This window comes from Furipterus horrens, unplaced genomic scaffold (genome assembly GCF_987537825.1).
Source record: "Furipterus horrens unplaced genomic scaffold, mFurHor1.1.pri manual_scaffold_10, whole genome shotgun sequence".
NCBI lineage: Eukaryota > Metazoa > Chordata > Mammalia > Chiroptera > Furipteridae > Furipterus > Furipterus horrens.
In genome coordinates, this window is record NW_028327180.1 from 83576756 (window position 1) to 83597823 (window position 21068).

Sequence of the window (21068 nt, forward strand, 5' to 3'; positions counted from 1 at the left end):
TATCAGATATAAGGAAGTGATTTTATTGCAACACTTAGGTCTCGTGATTGACTAAGAAGCATTTTCTACTACCCACAACTTGCTCAAGGCAAAATACTACTCTATGAGAATAGTCACCTGGCAGAGTTGTCATGGATCACATAATTGTTGATGTCTTCTCCATCTCCCAGAAGCTGAGAACAGTTACAGTATCTCACTTCTATTCTAGCTACTCCACCTAAAGTCATAAAAGATTCTTTTTGCAAAGCACATTCTAATTTATAGGGGCTCTCAGAACTTTTTCAAGTTAGACTTTACCAACATCCCTGTCAGGTGAATGAAAACAGGCATGCCAAGTCTATAGATAGATTATTGAAGTTCTGGGAGGTTAAGTGGTTTACCCAAGGTCACACTGTTAATAAGGGGCAGAGCCAGGACTTTAAACCTATGTCTTAGGGCACCTCTTACTAGACTTTTTTTCATTGAACCCCAGTGCCTACATTTCTAGGCAGGTATCCTTACTTACCTGTGATATAGCAGGTGACCTGTCTGTTCTGCTCAGAAATGTCAGCATCAAAGGTTTTAAGAGTGGCCACAGGTTCACCAGGTTCACTGTTCTCAACCACAGATCCTCTGTAGTCTTCAGAAGCAAATTGGGGAGCATTATCATTCTCATCTGTTATGGAGACTTCAACTAGGACCTGAGAAGATAGCTGGATGGGCTGCCCATGGTCATAGGCTACCACATAGAAGTGGTAGGTCTGGCGGGACTCACAGTCAAGTTCCTGGAGTGTGGTGATCCAGCCAGTCTCACTGTCAATGGCAAAGAGCTCATGGATATTGCTGTCAGAGTCTACTGGCAGGCTATAACTCACCTGGCCATCATTCCCAGTGTCCTGGTCATTGGCAGTCACTTGAATGACTGCAGTCCCCACTGGCATATTTTCAGTGAGGACAGCCTTATATGGATCAGCCTCAAATATAGGTCTGTTGTCATTGATATCCTTTACTTGGATGTTGACAGACACCAAGGAAACCAAGTAAGTGCCATTATGTGGGCAAAGTGCCATCAGATCAATCTGGTACCATTTAGTGGACTCATAATCCATGGCCTTCTTCACCTTTAGAGCCCCTGTGTTTTGATCCAAGGAAAAGACACCATCTCTGTTGCTCTCTGGTGTGGTGCCCTGCACTAGACTATAGATGACTGGATCTTGAGCTGCCATTGCTTTAACAGAACCAATTTCAGACCCTTCTGGAAGGTCTTCAGATGCAGAGAAAGTATACAGAGGTTCAGAAAATTTGGGCAAGGATACTTCATTATCAACCACCTGAAGTCGTAACAGCACCTGAGAGATCCAATGAGGAGGGCCCCCATCTTGGGCTTTGATTTTTAAGTCAAACGTCCGATTTTCCAGTCCCACCAGGCTCTCTTTCACCTTGATAACACCAGTGGTTGGGTTGACTTCAATGATCTGTTCATCCAAGTTCTCTATTGAGTCCACTGAGTAGGTGACGTCTGCATTTCGACCTTCATCTGCATCATAAGCCAGTACCTGGATAACTGGTGAGTCTTTACTGACATTGGATTGAATGGACATTGTGTACTCAGAGGCTTTAAACTGTGGGGCATTGTCATTTTCATCTGTGAGGATGATCTTCACAGTGCAGAAGGCCACCTTTCCTCCTCCATCCTGAGCCATGACCTTAATAGCAATGACTCTTTCTGTTGAATTTTCCCTATCCAGTTTCTGCAGAGTGGTGATCTGGCCATGGGGGTTTATGGAGAACTTCTCACCTGCTAGTTTATTGATGATGGTATAATCTACAGTGCCATAGGGACCACTATCTTTGTCTATGGCGAGCAACTCAATAACTTTGGTCCCTACCTTTGCATTCTCTGCCAACTCTGCCTCATAAACATGCTGCTGGAACTCTGGGCTGTACTTGTTGGCATTTGTAGTGTTGATATATACAGGCACAGTTGCTCGGAAAACCCCATCAGAAGCACCTACTCTCAAATTGTAAGAAGAGTCCAGGTGCTTTTTGCAAAGGTTCAACATAGAAATTATTCCTGATGAGCTATTAATAGAGAAATGCCGGTCCTCATTGCCAGAGAGAATCAGGTACTCTAGGCGAGAGGTGTCCCTGCTGTCAGGGTCAAGAGCTTGGACTTTGAGAACCAGGTGTCCACAGGTTGCCAGCTCACTGACATTGGCTTCATACTGAGGTTGCCTGAACTCTGGGGGATTGTCATTGATGTCAGACACACCGACAACCACAAGGGTTTCACCAGTGAGTGGAGGGTTTCCTCTATCCATGGCCCTGACTTTCACGTGAAAGTGCTGTTGGGCTTCATAATCCAGCTCTTGAACTGTGGACATCTCCCCTGTGCTCCCATTGATCTGAAAGAATTTGGAAACATCTGAGCCATCCTCTACAATCTGATAGGAGACATCACGGTTCTTCCCTGAATCCTGGTCAGAAGCCAACAGTTTTATCACAGGGGTCTGAGCAGGCAAGCCTTCTGAGATTGAAGTACTATAGACCAACTGGGAGAAAGTGGGAGGATTATCATTGACATCTTCCACCAGGACTTCCACAGTAGCTTCAGAAAATGACCCCAGAGCTGTGTCTGTGGCTCTGACTGTGAACACATGTTTGGTCTTAGACTCATAGTCCAAAGGGCCTGTTACTGTTAGGACACCAGTCTTAAAGTCGATGGTGAACAGCATCAAGGGCTCTTCCTCTACAATGTTATAGATGAGTCGGAGTCCCTCTGGACTTCGGGCCTGGGTGTGGAGAATTGGGGTATAGAGTGTGATATTTTCAGGCACTCTGACTTTATAGTAAGGACTCTGAAATAGTGGGTTGGATTTATTTCTTACAATGACAAGTACCTCTTCCTCAGTCTGCAGGGATGGGGTTCCTCCATCCTGAGCAATAACTTTGAGGTGATACTTATTTAAAGCTTGATAATCAAAGGGTTTCCTCAGTGATATATCCCCAAGATAGGGGTCAATTCGAAAATATGTGTAATCTTCTGCAAATGCATATGTGACAGCACCATTTACCCCCAAGTCTTGGTCACTGGCAGATACCTGAAAGAGGACATCCCCTGGCTCTGTGCCATCTTGGATGATTGTGTAATAGGGAAGATCCTTAAATACAGGGCGATTGTCATTGGCATCCTCAACAGAAACTATGACCAGAGCCTGAGCCACCCGTTGAGGGGTTCGATTGTCTCTCAATTCAACTGCCACTTCGTGAGTGTCCTGCAGTTCTCGGTCAAATGCCACATCTTTTGTCTGCAACACGCCTGCTGACTTGATCATACAAAACATATCAGTGGCATTTAAGAGAAAGTAGTAAAGGGTATCATTCAAATGATTGCCCTGGACGCCAAGAACTACCAGTGCTTTTCTGTCTCGCAAATTCTCCTTCACTGTTGCCCTGTAGACATTCTTGTCAAACTGTAAGCTTGTGTTGAGAGCTTGGGTCAAAGAAATTTTTACCAGTGCAGTATCCTGATATAGGCCATCAGAAGCCCTAACAGTGAGCTCCCGGGGGTGTCCCAGGAGAACAGGATTCAACACAGATATTCGACCATTGATGGGATGAATAGCAACAGCTTCATCAGCATTGCCAGTTTTGATGCTATAATTGACTTCTGAGTCATCGTCACTGGCCCACACCATGAGGAGCTCCATACCCCGATGGATGGGCTTCACTACTGCTACTTCATATATCTGGTCTGAGAACCTGGGAGGAGAGTCATTGACATCTCTGATATAGATGATAACCTGGGCAGGCCTGGGTGCAAATAAGATGGGGCTTCCTTGGTCATGGACATAGATGCTGAATTGCAGAGAGGGCATGCTCTCATAATCCAGCTCTGATATGGTGATTAATGTTCCCATGCTGGGATCAATTTTGACAAACTTCAAGGCTTCTTGCTCCAAAATTTCATAGACCAACAAGGAATTAGTTTCTTTGTCACTGTCAGAGGCACGAATCACAAAAGGGTTGTTGTTTTCATCCATGATCATGCTGTACAATGGAGCTGCTTCACTAATTTGACCCACAAAAGTCGACTTCAAGAACATGGGAGCATTGTCATTTTCGTCAATGATGTAAACAAGAACCGCAACATCAGTAGATGCTCCCGCCATATTGCTGCCACGGATTTTCAGCTGGTAAGATGAAATTTTCTCATGGTCCAAGTTCTTCTGAGTGGAAATGAGGCCAGAGTATGAGTTCATGGAGAATACACCATCCTTGTTTCCCTCTCTTAACTCATAGGTAACTTCAGAGGAGCTTGTAGCTAAGACAAGGAGTATTGGGGAACCAACAGGGATGGATTCAGGAATCTCTACAAAGTACTCGGCCTTTGAAAAGATGGGCGCACTGCTTTCTGAAGGGTAGACATGAATGATCACTGTAGCCAGGTCATGCCACTGTGGGGAGCCTTGGTCTTCTGCCTTCACTGTCAGAGTGTACCGGGCATGATTTGCCTGATTAAGTTTCTGGGCTAGAGTGATAATGCCTAGTAGGGCATTGATGTTGAAGAAACCCTCACTGTTCCCTGAAACAAAAGGGAAGACAAATTGAAGTTTATCACACTCTCAAGAGGTACCAGCTAGGCTCTCTAGATCAGTAAAGAGACTGTCACACAAAACTTGGACAGGGCATAATTAACATCTCTGCCCCCCTGGATTTAGTTATGATAGAGTACATAGGGTCTATAAACACTATATATATATATATATATATATATATATATATATGTGTGTGTGTGTGTGTGTGTGTGTGTGTGTGTATATAGAGATACACTATATATATGAATTTTATTATATGTGTGTATGTATGTACACATATATAATAATAAACGAACATTATACTCTATGAGGGCAGAGAGCAAGTCATTTATGTTCATCTCTGACCTTCCACAGCATCTCACTCTCAAAAGTATTAATTATTATGAAAGATAGTTATTATTAGGTATCATTAATTATGAATTATCAAACATTATAGATTATCATTAAAATTAGTTGGATACTAGATATTATCATCTTTGTTACATTAATTACCTGTCATTAACACTCATCAATGATAGCAATAACCCCTGGCATTTGTATAATATTCTACAGTTTACAACATGTTTTAACATACATTTTCTCTTTTAATCTTTACAAAGACTTTCTGACACAGGCAATATTATCCCATTTTTGAGATGAAGAAGACTACATAAAGATAGAAAATTATGACATGGCCTTAGCAGGAAATGAAAATTACTCCTAAAACTATGCCATACATCTTATAAAGTATTTATGGGTCCCTTCCATTGTATAGGCACAAAGATATTATTATATTTTCAAATATTGCATGTACTTATAAACATCATTCATGCACATAGTATTGGTGGGTTCATGTAAAATACATGTAAATTCTCCCAAAACATGAGTAATCCTTTAGTTATTTTCCTTACCATCTTTGGAAGTGCATTAACTTAGACCATTATAGTCCCAGGGAATGCTCTAGAGTGATAACTTCCAAATTCATGCCTCTGGTGCCTCTCCTTATTATCAAAGCCCCTTCCCCCTTCTGGACTTACAGCCAGGCCTCTCACCTTTCAAAAGGGAGTAGCGGACCTCAGCATTGGCTCCCCGGTCACCATCCATGGCTCGAACTTGGAGCAGCTCTGTGCCCAGGGCTGTGGTGTCAGGAACACTCGCCTCATAGTGGAGTTGGGTAAAGCGAGGTGGGTGGAGGTTTCCATCCTCCACATGAATGGACACCCATACAAAGTTCCTCTTGATGGGCATCTCCTGGTCTCGGACCTATGGCCCGAAGGAGATAATGTGATGAGAGGCAAATGGAATGGGAAGAGGCTGGATTAGCTTCAAGTCAGTGAAATAGAGTGCTAATGAAAAATATACCTGATTGTAACTTTATTCCTTTACATTTTTGCTCTCATTTATGATCTTTTTTCTTTTGAAGTAAGTTTATTAATTATTGATTATTAGGCTTAGCTATTTTAATGGATAATTTCACTTTAGGAGAAAGGCAGAAATTAACAGAGAAACAGTATTTTCCAAATTAGATCTCAGAGAATATTAGTTTTTCAAGATGTTAACCTGTTGTTGTGCAGGGGAAACAAATTCTATGGTCAAGTACATTTAGGGAGCGCTGAATTAGGTGAAGTTAAAGTATTCTTTGCTGCAGGACTTCTCAGAGCCTTTAACACATATTAATGTGCCCAAAGAATGATCAACTAACATATACATCCCTGAACCTCAAATCAGGAAGGCTGGAGTCTAGTTCTGGTTCCATTGTGAAGAACTGTATGATGGTGAGCACATCTCTCTCCCCATGTGGACCTCAGGCATAAGATGAGAGAAATGGGTCGGACTGGGGCTTAGACCAGAGTGAGGCAAGTGAGGCATGAAGAGCATACATTTAAGGAGGCACTCACTCTCAGGGTCATAAAAGTGCAGATACAAGACCCTGAGAGTGAGTCCTCCTTAAATTTTGTGCTTGACACACCTGGCTTGCCTCACCCTAGTGTTTGCTCCGGGTGGGATGGTCTCTGGGTCCCTCCCAGCTCTGACACTACATAAATCCACATTGTGGTCATGCAGTTCATGGGACTGAGAGAGAACTCTTGGGGAATATTTGGAGCAAGTCTAAGATTGCAGGAGTTTTCTTGGCAGCTGTCCCATCTCTTTCTTCATTTACAGGCATCCTATGGAAGGTACCTCTGGCAGGCTGTGAAATGTCACAACTCATCTCATGGGTTATCATTATGAGCATCAGTACACCTGGCCCATCAGGGAAGATGAAACTTCCAGCTTGCCTGCAAGCGTCCACCCCCGCACATCTGCTTGCGGGTACATCCTTCCCCGGTTTTTCAGTTAACTCACCATAACTGTCAGCATGTGCTGGGAGGGCCCTGAACTCAGGTCCAATTTCCCCACAGTTACCAGCACACCACTGCTTGGGTCCAGCTGGAAGAGGCTGGCACTTTCGGGGTCTTGGCTGCCATGTATGGTGTAGATGAGGCCCTTGCCCTTGTCTTGATCTGTGGCCTGGACTCGGAGGAGCTCAACCCCAGGCAGTGTATCTTGGGGAACTCTGACCTCATAATGAGCTTCCAGAAACTGGGGTCGATGGTGGTTAATGTTGGCAATCATGGCGATGTAGACCTAGGGAGGAGAGTGAGACAGAGGTAGACTGTAAGCTCCATAAGGTTAGGGACCTTGTCTGTCTGGCTCCCCACATATCATCTGTGCCCAGCACAGTGCCTGGTACACAGCACTCAAGGATTATTTGTAGACTGAATGATAAAATTTCAAAATCCCAAGCCTTTCAGGTAACATGCAGTCTAATGGGTTTCCAAACAAAATTGTTTTTGTTAAAGGGCCTTTTCTTTAAATGAAATTTTGTGTGAAATCTCAATATATGAAACAGACAAAACTCCAAGAGTCCCACTTACCTGATCACCATTCCTCCTACCCATGGTAGCCCCATGGCCCTCTATCTTTAATCAAAGACTGTTAGTTGAGCTGAACCCACTTGATATACAGAGATCCACAGTGGGAACAAGAACCCTCCCAGGATCATAGAAGTAGAAAGTGTGTCAGACTAAGACTGGAATGCACAACCATCATTACATTTAGCATTCTTTGAGGTATACCACATCCACAGAAAGCCTTTCATAATTTCATCCCAACTAAGCAGGACTCCCATCTCCTCTCAATCTGGGGGACCCCAACTGAGGCTTCTAACCTGGGTGGCAATGATGTGGAACCCATCGGTCACCTCCACGGTCAAATTATAACTTGACCTCTTCCTCGTATCGAGAGGCTTGGCGATGACGATGCTGCCCGTGGTCTTCTCAATGTCAAAGTCCATGTCCTTGTCCCCACCTGGAGTGCAAGTGGGTGGGAAGCACACACAACCCCAGTGACTTAGGCAGCAGGTGCGCAACATAGGGTTTGGCTGGTGGATTTGGAGGAGGTGAGAGTAGATGCCAGCCTTGGCTGGGGGACTACAGGCATCCAAGGGAGAACCTGAATCAGGGATTCTAAGACTCTGTTTGGAAACAGTATTATATCAGGGTGACAGGCTGGAGTTTATCCCACAGGAGCTTCCCAGAAGTTAATTTGTCTTATTAAGTTATTGTCAACTCATTATCAAGATCCAAGTAATGATACGGAAAAGGTGAACTTATATGGATTGAAGAGTCCCAGTGGAAGACCAATATTAGTCACAGAACACATTCTGCTGTTGGGATTAAAATATGCAGGAGTAATGGAGTTCTCCTTTCTGGCTCCCAGGCAGTTGCATGGTCTAAAGGTGACTGTGCACAGGAGAAAAAATGAAAATTACTCTGTTCAACAAGAGGGAATTGAGTTAATGAACTATAAGAGTCTAAAATATAGAATTAGCATGCAGCTATTTAAATTGCTGAATAGAGAACTGTTTAGTGACATGGAAATATGTTCATCATGTATTTTTAAAAGTTAGAAAACAGTATTTTAATATAACCCTGAGTGTGTGTGTGTGTGTGTGTGTGTGTGTGAGAAGAGGAATGGGCAGAAGGAAACACATCAAAATTGTAACAGTGGATCAGCTTCTGATTGTTGTGACTTTAAGTGATTTTTATTCTCTTTTTTACATTCATTTGTGTTTTCTAACTGTCCTTTAGAGTAAATGTATTTATTTTCTGTATAACTAAAAATGACAAACAATGAAAAGGAGTAGTGAATCAGAACTAGATGTAAATGCAGGAGGCCTAAAGCTTGGAACAAGTGCGTAGCCAATCTCTGAACCTGGCTTGGAAACTGTAATAGGAATCCAAGGTTCATGTGGGGCTGAAACTCTTAGATTAAAGATTCTTAACCTGGAATCCTTGGCTGGGTTTCAGAGAATCTATGAAACTCCTAAATTTATATGAAAATCTATGTTTGTGAGTGCAGCTTTCTGGGAAGAGGGCCCCAATTATTCATCATGTTCCCAAAGGGGTCTGTGGCAAGCCTGCCTCACCCAGATGTTTTAACAAAATCTTGGGTTAGAGACAGAAAAGAGTTTCAGAGAAGGCCATCAGAGCTTGGACCCAAGTATCTGAATGGACACTTTCCCTGATCTTGGGCATGGAACCTGGGACCAGAACATGAAGCGTGGCCCCATGGTACAGCTGGCCTCAAGCTTGTGGTCAGTGAAGTCAGCTCTACACTGATTTTTACTTGGAGGCAGAGAGGAAGCATAAAACTTACGTTTCCTCCTCTGGGTCTTTCTAGACCACCCTCTTAGGTCTCCCAGGCACTTGGGGTAACTGAGGCACAGTCCAACTCTGGCTGTAGTTACCAGTGAGACTATAGAGGTGCCACCTAGGGTGATAGCTGGTGTGAAAGTTTGGCACAAGTAGGATTCCTACTACTCACTGGCCCAGAGAACCAGGGGAGAGGCCATCACTAACTTGTGGCCCTGAGAGGGGCTGCCAGGGAGCATGACCTTGAGAGGGCTCAGAAGGATGGTGCCATGAGGACTAGGGCTGGTCTATAAGGATGTGTGGGGCCGGACCTCCTTGGGGCCTCACCTGAGATGTTGAACCAGAAGAGGCCGGGTCGGCCCTCAACACTGATGACGCCTACCATGTGGTTCACAGGGTCTGTCTCCATGACTGTAAAGCTGTAATGGGGCTCATCAAAGGCCAGTGGGATGGAAGAGGGCCGAGGCTGGGGGATCCACTCAATGTGGAGCCGGACACTGGCTGAGAGTGGTGGCTGCCCACTGTCTGTTGCCTGGACCTGAAAAGAGGTCAAAACTGTGAGTGAGGCTTTGTCTGTAGGGCTGGGTCCAAGAAACAAGAAGACGCAGGTGGCCAGCCAAGAAACAGGGTGCCCTGTGACTCACTGAGCGGGCCTCTCGTCTACTTGTTCATTCATTCAGCAACACAGTTGAGGGCTTACTGTAAACAGGTACCATGCTAGTGGTTGTAGGGACGGTATTGAACAAAACATATAACATATGCTAAAGAACCTCATGAATAGTGAAAAAATAATCAAAGCCGCTATTTAGCTGAAGGCTTACTATGTGCTAGTTCCTAAACCAAACTTTACCCACATGGACTCTATACTCTTTCCAACAACCATAAACATAATAAACTGGAATTTGTTGAGCTTTCCCTATCATCATGCCCTCCTTTAAGAGCAGTCAATGCCATATCTAATTTAATCTGCATGACAGCCCTGAGAGAGGTACCATTATCACCTCCCTTTAGCTAGAGGAAATGGGATCAGCATGGCAAGTTAACCACTGGGGATCTTCTGCCTGGCCAGCAATGAAGCTGGGTTGGACTTAGGCTGACATGAGATCCCATGCCCTAGAGACCTGCTATATTGTCTTCCTACAAGGAAAGTGTTCTTTGCCCCATTTTACCAATGATAAAACAAAGGCTCAAACGGGTTAAGTGACTTGTCCAAGGCCACACGGGTGTAACATGGCAGAGCTACGATTGGACCCCAGGTTCATCTGATTCCAAAGCCTCTGCTACTCTCACCAAAATCCTTATATCTAAGAATAGAGTGGATTTCCCAGGCAAGGGCCTTATTGCCCTCCAAGAGAAGGGCCCAGAATTCTGATCCTTTCGCTGAAGTTGGGGCTCTCAGTCTCTCAGGAAGTACCACCTTCATCCTGCCTGGTAGCTGTCTCTGCCCTCCTGTATCCTCTGAGAAAATCCCTCACCGATAGTGTCACACCCCACGAGGCTTTCATCCACCTCTCACCGTGAGGATGTTGTATTCTCCGGCTGTGAAGCTGTTGCTGGATGACACCATGCCCGTGACCGGGTGGATACTGAAGCCCTCCTTGTCACTCTCCTCAATACTGTAGGTGACCCTGCCATTGAGACCCTCATCCAGGTCTGAAGCCACAAGCCTGTACACAGGCCCAGGAGTCACCGGGCTCAGCCTCTCTGGAAGGCGGACATTGAAGAGCTTGTGGGAGAACACAGGGGGGTTGTCATTGACGTCCAAGATGCGTACCACCACCCTGGAGGTGGACCTTAGGGAGGGCTCCCCATTGTCCAGCACAGTCACCTGGGGACAAAATCAGCATGAGTTGCCACATACAAAGTAGTGAATATGTGTCGCCGCCCACTGCAGCCCTACCACTACCCCGGCTTTCAACAGCCTGGAAATAGCAGTCTGTTCTTTGGTATGTGCTCGTGATTTCTATTATCCCAACCTCACCTACTTGGAACCCAGCTCTCTGGTAACCTCGCCCACAGGAAAACCAGCAAGAACAGAGAGAAAACCAGAAAGAACTGGAAGAAGACAAAGTCACAGAGGCTCTAAACAGAAGCTGGCGTTCTTTACTCAGGAGGCCTATGTGCCATTTCTCAGAGACCATTTACTTTTTATTTGCTCATAATTCTCATACGCTTTGTTCTCCGGTTCCTTTAAGCTACTGGAGGTTAAGAAACACAAATGAGATGTTTATGAAGGAGTGGGTGGTACCTTTTGAGTCAGATAGGTAGCTCAATGCATGGCATGGAATCCAGACTGAGGGAAGACACTAAGACAATTTTAGAATCAGAGAGTATTTCATGGAGGGGCAGATTGTCCCATATATCAGTGACCCCAAAGGTATGAGACGGACGTTTCTACTCTAAATGATTACAAATTTTTAAAGTATGTTGGTGTTTAAAGATAAATGCCTTTACTGAACTCTGGAGAATGCTTCCATCTCTAGAAGGCTGGTTAGCTGCTGCTTACTAATAATACCTGTTCCTTACAAAGGGAATTGCAGAGCCTGGGGGCACAGAAGGTAACATTTATTTCAGTTCTGCTGAGGAATATGTGTCTCTCCCACCTTATGTCTTTAGGACTTGGAGTGACATGCCTGGATAGCCCAGGAGGGGGCATAACTAGAGTCCTTTGATTTAAGGTCAAGATCAATGCCTCTTGTTGAAATGGACACCAGGCAGGGATGCTTATGTGATTTTAAAGACATCCTAGAAAGAGTGCGGATCTAGAAGACAAAGGTCTGGGTGTTCATTCTAGCTCGGCTACTGACCTGGTGTTTGACCTCGGATGACTCTATCTCTGGATCATGGGGATGGACTAGAAACCAGACCGAAGTGCATAGCACATGAGTACCTTTCCCTCTTCCTGCACTCACTGCAGGTATTACTTGATCACTCAGTGCTTCCTGCCCAGCCTGAACATGGTTTCAGATTCTTCACCTTCACGGTGCCAAAGGGCCAGCAAAGACCCTAGGAGTCTTTACCACCAATCACACCAAGGCTCGGCTTAAGTAGCAACTCCTTCCTGAGCCTAGACCCCCTCCTCAGTCACGGTGCTTGGAGATAGGTATCCAGCTGGGCATCCGTCAGGAGGTTTTCAAGTCCAGTGAGTGGATCCACCACCATTACTCACCTCCAGGATGTGTTCATCCTTGGTCTCTCGGTCCAGCTGCCGGGCAGTGGACAGCAGACCTGGGGAAGAGATGGTAGGAGGGAGACCTGAGCATCTAGGGCTCCAAAGGCCACTTTATTGGGGGTAAGTTCAAAGTTGCATTCAAATCCTTGATCAGAGTTCTGGTCTTTGGAAAACAAGAGCATTAAGGGGAAAAGGAACTGGAGAAAGGGAAGGGCAAATGAGGAAGTGGGAGAGTGCAGCGGAGATGAAGGTATCTGCGGAGGTTCCCACCCATGTCCTGCTTTCACAATGAGGAGCGTGCTGTGCACGATACATTGTCCAGTAGAAAAGGTGGCTTCTCAGGGTTAACAACAGGGGTCACAGTCATTGCCTTCAGTTCATGAGAAATCACAAAGTGGTAGCTTTTCATTCCTTTGTTCCTATTATATTATTCACTTGGGTCCTAGTACTGGCTCTTCCCATGACCAGCTGGCACAGATGAGCCAGAAGAGAGCTCCTGTCGGCTCATCTGTAAGTTGAGGAAGGGGGATTTGATGGTCTGTAAGTCTAGTTTTAATTTTATGATGCATTATGCCTGTTCACTGAAGCCACAAAAGAGAGAAGGTGCCAGTTTTTTGCAAATATCTGGGGAGTCAAGACCGAGGTTATTAGGGGCCCAAGTGGCATCCAAGTCCATAGACTGAGAGGTCATAGCTGGTAAGGAAGATCTCCTTTAAATAAAAGCAGACCTATTTGTTGGAGTCAGTGGGTCATCTGAAAACTTTGAATAAGTTTCTTGATCTTGTTTAGACAATTAAATAATGGAGTAATGGAATGAAGTGTGGGGATGAGGGCTCCATGAGGGGAAAGGGGGTTTGGTGTAGGGGTGGAGACTCCAGTGCTGGACATGGGAGTGTGACAGGAGGGGTGGCCTCTGTTAAGGACAGGTTCTTGTCTTGTGAAGTAGAACCAAGGCATCTTGACTTTTTCCTCTCTAACTGAAGGTAGGCATGAGAGAAATCAAAAAAAGTTCCCAGAAAGCCCCACAGCCAGAGGCCCTTCTAGTCAGAGAAGGAAGACACATTCCTCTGGGACAGTGTGAATATTGTCCCAGGTCATCACACCCACTCATCCCCCAACTAAGAGGCCAGATGAGGAAGGGCCCATGATCTGTACCCCCTTCCCTAGAAGAGTACACAATCGAAGTTCCTTTCCTAGAAAGCCTTTGCAGTCTAGTGAAGGACATGGAGAATTAATGGAATAGTCACACAAATGAATATAATGTTCTGTGTTCTACATAGCAAGTGTTTAAAAAAAGGAGGCAGGTAGATAGTGCTGGAGATGTACTATAGTGTCAGGAAAAGCTTCTCTAAGGGAAGCACAGCTGGGTTGGGATCTGAAAGAAGAGCAGGAGTTAGCCAGACAAAGAGAAGAGATTCATGGCAGAAGGAACAGCATGTGCAAAAGCTTGGTGCCAGGAGAAGGTATGGACTGAAGCCAGCCACGTGGCTTGAACCAGAGAGTGGCAGGATGAGCAATGCAAGATAAGGACGGAAAGGTGAGCTGGGGCCGGGTCAGGCTCAAGTTCATGGGACACAGCAGGATCGGGCTTTATCTTAAGGGCATAGGGACACCATTCATGGTGTCCAAGCAAGGAAGTAGGACAATAACATGGTGGTGTTAAGAAAGCTGGGCTGGGAGCTCATTGCCAATTTAGATATTTATTCTGGTAAAAATTTCTTCTCCTCAACTGCAGGGAGACTAAGAACATCTCTGCCCTCTGGGGCATTTTGCCAGACCCCATGCCAGGGAACTGTTGACAGTAAACAGAATAGGGATTTGGAAGACATTGAGAAGCTAATGCCTTAGGTGAGAGATATCTTCCCTCTTCTGAAAAGGGAGGGACAGGGTGGAACCAAGTAGAGAGCCAGCTAGGCCTGTTTTCCAGGGTGAGAGCACCCTTCTAGGAAGACTAATTCATTCCCTGAGGTCAAAGGTTAACAGGAAAGGTTCCAACACAAATGTCACTGTACTAGTAGACACATGTATCCCTCATCCACTGTCTGCCCCCAGGACCCTCAGGTTCATGCTTTTCCTGGTTTCCTTGTCTTAAGGATGGGGGACTGCCTGTTAGCTTTCTTTCCCCTTCCTCCACTCTCAGCATGGTCAATTGTTGGAGCTGGGGAATAGAGCCTTAGGTTCAGAGCAGAGAACGTCAGCCTTCTCTGCAATTGGGTTGTTGTTCCTCTTCCCAGAGGAAGATGCAGCTGTGAAGAAGTAACTGCACAGTGGGGCCTGGCTCTCTAATTCCAACACCAACATGAGCCAAGCAGCTAGCACAAATGCAGGAAGCAGCTGGCAATAATGCAGTAGGGAATGATGGAACTGTGGGGACCAGAGGACATGTGCCCACTCTACAGAGGGAGCTATTGTGCCTCTAGGCAATTGTGGTCCTAGGGGAATGGGGTGGGGGGAGCGATCAGTGTTACCAGATCTTCTAGTTTTTAAAGGACAACCAGAAACCTGGGATGTTTTGTGGAGTTTCCTAATTTTTAAATATTGGCAACCACTTGAAAAATCACTGTTTAAAGCTTGTGCAAGTCAAACAAAACACCTGTGTGGGCTACATCTGGTTCACTGCCGCAAGCTGGTGCCCTCTGGAATCCTCTAGGCCACACATCATCCTTGCCCCAGATGGCTTTGGGCCCAGCATAGGTATTTGTGAAGTGGTTGACTCCACTGAAGTGGACCTTTGTCACCACCACCCTGTGGGCAGGCTGGAGATCAGTTTGGAACTAGGGTTAGGAAAGTCTGGCTTGTAACTAAGGGGAGTGGTCAGTTAGGAGCACTTGGAGGTCTGAAATGGTCACCAGGCAACCGGTAGCATCCCTAGGCCACAAGGAAAGAAAGTTGACATATCTCATTTTCCCATAGAGATGGACTTTGTAGATCAGTGATTCTCAAATTTAGCATCCATCAGAATCCCCTGGATATCTTATTAGAATACAGATTTCTGAGCTCCACCCTGAGTTCTTGTTCTGTAGGTCTAAGATAGGACCTGATAATGTGAATTTCTAACAAGTTCATAGGCGATGCTTACTATGCTGGTCCAGGACCACACTTTGAGAAGTACTGTTTTGAAGAATCCTAATCACCCAGATTTCTGAGGTCCTTACCTGTGAGAGGATGAATAGCAAAGAACCCCATATGGTTCCCACTGGTGATGTTGAAGGTCAGCTTGTCTTTGGAGCTGGAGTCTGGGTCCCAGGCATCCAGCTGAAGCACAGAAGTGTGCAAGGGAGCGTCCTCCACGACGGAGGGGTAGAACACGGGTCTGGACATCTGGGGTGGGTTGTCGTTGACATCTATCACCTCGATGTAGACTTCAGTTACGGCAGAGAGGGCTATGGAACCCCGATCCACTGCCAGTACCGTCAGCCAGTAGCAGGGCACAAATTCTCGGTCCAGGGTCGCCAGAGTTTGAATCATTCCTAGGGACAGTTGATCACCAAACCCACAATATTTTAGAGCTCAGAGTAGCTTTAGAACTCACCTTACTTAACACTCCCCAGAGTGTTCTCTGGAAAGGATATAAATAGGTATTCCCTGAGGAAAAGAAACTGTTGGTGATATGGTGAGGGAGCTGCTGAGTTAAATACGGGGAAATCCATATCCTTGCTGTCGAACCTCTCAGAGACTTTCTCTGCTGAAACTGGCCCATGACCTGGCATATGGTCATCTGCAGGGTTTCCAGAAGACAGCGGTAGGTGACCTACTTTCTCCTGGCTGCTTCAACCCAACTCCCATTGATTGCTCTATTTCACATTCTCTGAGGGATTTCCTTTCAGTTGTCCACAAACTGGTTCTTTCAAGCTTTAAGTATTATAGATGCAAATTAAGGGTTAGGGATTTGATAAATAATTGCTGTTCCTTTCCCCATTAGCTTCATGATTTTAGAGACTTAGCTCCACACATTGCTTACCATGGGCCTGCACTGTTCTAAAAGTTGAGGGTCCATTAGTGAGCAAAAGAGGCCTGCATGCTAAGTTCTCGTGGATCACACTCAGCTGGAAGAGCCTATATGAGAGAGCAGGGCCCATGCTCACAGCCATAGCATGTCACAGAGCTGAAGGAACCTGTTCCTTTGACAGATGGGGAAGCTAAGGCCCAACAGAAGAGCATGCCTTAACCAAGATCATGTAGCAAATAGGCAGAAGAGCTGGCTCTAGACCGACTCTCAGTCTAATGCTCTGTCCATATGATCACCTTACCCTTTACCCTGGAAATCAATCACCCATCAGATTGTAAACTCCTCGAGGGCAGCAACCCACCAGTATTTACCAGGGACCTCCCCCAAGGAGCCTGTGTCAGGACCTCACAAGTAGAGGGTGCTCGGTAAGTAAGTGATTGCTGAACTGCACTTATTTTCTGTGAAGCTCGAAAGGAATAAATAAGTTGGTTCCACCTTTTTGGAGGGCAGTTTGGAAATATCTATTAACATTGAAAGTATGCACATTTCTTTAGCCCAGCAACTGCATTTTTAAGGGCTTTTCCTATAGAAACTCCTGCATATGAGTAAAAGTATATGAATAAGGATGTTACACCTATATGATAGAATAAAATGCAGCCATTAAAAAGGAATGACAAAGATTTATATGTACTGATATATCAGATATCCTGGAGTTATGTTATGTGAAAAAAATAAGTTTCTGAATTAGTGTCTATTGTATTATGTTTTCAAAAAATAACATGAACAGAGATAATATACCAGATACAAAGAAAACCCTAGAAGATTATAGAACAAATTGTTAATAAATATTATATCTAGAGAGATGGGTCACAGAGAAACATTCATTTAATAATTATATAGAAAAAGTTATAACCATGAAGCATTACTTTTATAAGAAACTATATGTATTATTTGTTCATGTGTGTGTATGTATATATGTACATATATACACAGAGATGCTAGTTATATGGTTAATTTTAATTAAATGTATACACACATATATGCACATATGTGTATATACATATCCCCACTTCTTTCAGGACCATCCCTGATTTCCCTTAGGTTCCTCCTGTCCCAGCACCAGGCACTCCCATCTTACCCCACTCCTGGTACCTGTGTCTTGGTTGATGCTAAAGGCTGTAAGACTGGTGCCAGCCCGCAGGAAGTACTGGAGCTCCCCATCCAAGCCACTGTCATCATCGTGGGCAGCAACTACTATCACCTGGGTTCCCGGGGGGCTGTTCTCCTGCACCTGGCCCTGGTGCACAAAGGAGGCAAAGCGGGGAGGGTGGAGATTCTCATTTACATCCAGGACTATCACCTCCACATGGCAGAGAGTCCTGCGAGCCAGGGGCCTCCCACTGTCACTGGCCCAGAGGCTCAGATTATACCCAGCTCTCCTCTCAAAGTCCAGCTCTTTCTCCAGAGTGAGGGCACCAGTCATCAGGTCCACCTGGAAGGTCCCATGGGCATCATCTATCAGAACATGTCGCACTTCTCCTGCTGGGCCCAGGTCAGGGTCAAAGGCATCCAGAAATGTTAGGATAGTTCCTGGGGGCAGGTCCTCTGGGACCTTCAGGCTGCTGAGTTCTTTGATGCACTGGGGAGAGTTGTCATTGACATCCTCCAACGTGATGGTAAGATCAGTGACAGAGAAGAGCTGGTGGCCCTTCCTGGGCTGATCCCTGGCCTCCACCTTGAGTATATACTGAGGTTTTGATTCCCTGTCCAGGTGTCCTGTCACAACCAGTTCCCCAGTGAGGGGGTGGAGGGAGAACTTCTCTGTGGGGCTTAGCAGGGTGTAGCGAACCCTTCCATTGTCATCTGAGTCAGCATCTTTTGCTTTCAGCTCTGCCACTGTGGTTCCAACTTCTATGTCCTCCGAGATGGTTATCTGGTATCCACCAGGGGGAAATCTGGGTGCATTGTCATTCCAGTCTTTCACATTCACTGTCAGCAGCTTCCAGGAGGACTTCTGGGGAATGCCCAGGTCATACGCTGTTACATTGAGGATGTAGAAACTGGTAGCTTCGTAGTCCAAGGGGGCGACTACAGTGAGCAGCCCTGTCTCCAGCTCAATGTCAAAGCAGCCCTCTTCATTGCCATCTGCAATCACATAGACAAGTTTGCCATTAAAACCAGTATCAAGGTCAGTGGCTGCCAGACGGGCCAGGGTGGTATTGATAGGGACACGCTCAAGGATGTCAATCGACTGTGGGAAGTGGTCCTCAAACCGTGGGGTATGATGATTGATCTGATATTCACTTAAGGAAGTGAAGTCCTCATCATCAGAGTCCTGGTTCGGAAGCCCAACAGAGTGGAGAATGGTCTTTGTGAAATGTATCAGTGCCCCTGTTTTATCACATGTTATAGGAATCTCAAAACGAGGGTCCTTCACTACAGTAAGATTCAAAGTTGTAGGAGAGGCATAGTATTTCCCATCTGAGGCTGTAATTTTCAGGGAATAATTGATGGGTTGACCAGCGGTATGATTTATAAAAGAGCGTTTAAGGGATATCACTCCAGAAAAATGATTTAGATCAAAATACTCTAGTTCGTTGCCTGACACAAACTCATATTTTAGGTTCTGAAGCTCATCCACGTCTATAGCTGACACGGTCATTATTGATTTTTCTACTGGCCAGTCTTCACGGATAGACCCAGTGCAGTTGACTTCCTCAAACATGGGTTTGTTGTCATTCAAGTTATTGAGACTAAGAGAAACAGATACTTCCTTTTCCTGGCGAAATGGGGATCCCCAATCTGAGGCCCGTACCTGGAAGGTATAAATTCTTTTCATGAGCTCATAGTCCATGGGTTTGGAGGTGGAGATGATCCCCAGGTAAGGATCAATCGAAAATGGCACACCTTTGGGACGAGTAATGGAATAGGTGACATATCCATTCTCTCCATGATCCAAGTCTGTGGCAGTAACAGTCAAAACACTGGTGCCTGGAGAGATGTTCTCATCAAAGGTGCCAGCGTAGGAAGGCCTGTTGAAGATGGGGGCATGGTTGTTACAGTCCACGACATCGATGACCACAGTGGTGGAGGCCAGGCCTGGTGACGTTTTGATGTGCAGCTGGTAGTGGGCTCGCTCATGGAAGTCCATGAGCTTCGTGGTGGTGATGAGCCCAGTGCGAGCATTGAGTTTAAACCCTGCATTCTCTGAGGATGGCTTTAGAACGTACTGCAGATTGGGGATGGCTCTGGTCACTTTTACCATCACCACACGGCTGCCAGGAGGGGAAAACTCACTAAGCTGTACTCTGTAAAGAGCCTTCTCAAATTTGAGGGAAGCCAGTTTGGTGGGGGGTAGGTGAAAGCCCCGGATCTGGGAATGAAAAGACGGACTGCTCCCACTCCTGGCCTGCAGGCTGAGGTTGAATCCGTGAAGGTGCTCTAGCCAGTTGATGTCTTTGACGGACACCAAACTGAACTCACTGCTCCGGGCGTAGGACTTAATGGCTTTGAAGTACTTTCCAGGGTCACCACCAACAATTTCCAGTGAGTCCACTTCAGCACCTGAGCTGTTGGCATCTACCACTACAGTGGCATAAGTGGCATCCTCGCTGCTGCCCAGTGGGGCCACCGCCACAGAGGTGATGGCCGGGGGCTTCCTGAGAGCCGGATCCACATGGATGACCAGTGCAGCCAGATTGCCAAACCCATGGCCCTCTGAGAGTTTCCGCATGCGGTCCACAGCCAGCACCTGGAGTTCATACTTCCCTCGCCAGGTGACATTGAGCTTCCCAGCCAATGTGACCACACCGCTGGTGGGATGAATGGCAAAAATCTCTGACCTTGGATTAAAGGCGTAATAGAACTCGGCATTCTGGCCCAGATCAGCATCTGTGGCAGTGACCTTGCAGATGGGGCTCTTGAGGGGCATGTCCTCAGAGATGGTGACTCGGTATGAAGGTGGGGAGAAGAGGGGCTTCAGGTCATTCTGGTCCAGGATGTGGACTACCACACGGGTCAAAGCTTCTAACTCCAAGGTCTTCTCTGTGGCTTGGATGATGAGGGTGTAGCTATCTCGCACCTCCCTGTTCAGAAGGGCTGTGTTGCTGCTCTTTGTCCTGATTCGCAGAAAGCAGAAGTTGCCCACCACGTACTCCTCTGTTTTAAACACATTGGCCACGTCTCCAGAGATGATCCGGTACCTCACCGCCCACTGGGGCTTGGTGATATAAATGCCCATTTTCACAGAGCTCTCCACGTAGGTCTTGGGAGCAGAGTTTTCATAGATGGTCGCATTATAAAGGGGGTGCGTGAAGTGCCAGGCGGAGGGGGAGATGATCCCTTCTAGGGGCTTGTCACAGGTTGCAAAATGGAACAAGAAAACGACAAAACCCAGCAAGGCAATATTCATGGTGGAAAAACTCCAGAAACCCTGAGCAAAAAAAAAAAAAAAAAAAGAGGGGTATTGCAAATTAGGGAAAAAATGATTTCTATGACTGTAGTTCCTAACCGGGGATGATTTTGCCCCTCAGGGGACATTGGCCATGTCTAAAGATATTTTCAGCTATCCCAGCTTGGGAGTGAGGGTGCTAATGACATTGAGTGGAGGCCAGGGTTGCTGCTAAACATCCTGCATGCACAAGACAGCCCCCTACAATGAAGAATGACTCAGCCGCAAATGTCAATAGTGCTGA

The 21068-nt window shown here is 45.9% G+C and overlaps 1 protein-coding gene across 1 annotated transcript in view; it reads right to left on the reverse strand.

Moving 5' to 3' along the window:
* The window catches only part of FAT2 (FAT atypical cadherin 2), a 67862-nt gene that overhangs the window by 28722 nt on the left and 18072 nt on the right, over positions 1 to 21068 (reverse strand). Inside the window, exons 2-10 of the mRNA XM_090288446.1 lie at positions 17527 to 20806; positions 15581 to 15895; positions 12423 to 12481; positions 10770 to 11081; positions 9581 to 9791; positions 7768 to 7907; positions 6903 to 7184; positions 5609 to 5819; positions 506 to 4564 (exon numbers count right to left, since the gene is read on the reverse strand). Of these exons, the coding sequence (XP_090144572.1) occupies positions 506 to 4564; positions 5609 to 5819; positions 6903 to 7184; positions 7768 to 7907; positions 9581 to 9791; positions 10770 to 11081; positions 12423 to 12481; positions 15581 to 15895; positions 17527 to 20785 (8848 nt within the window). The 5' untranslated portion in view covers positions 20786 to 20806. The remainder of the gene's footprint in view (positions 1 to 505; positions 4565 to 5608; positions 5820 to 6902; positions 7185 to 7767; positions 7908 to 9580; positions 9792 to 10769; positions 11082 to 12422; positions 12482 to 15580; positions 15896 to 17526; positions 20807 to 21068) is intronic.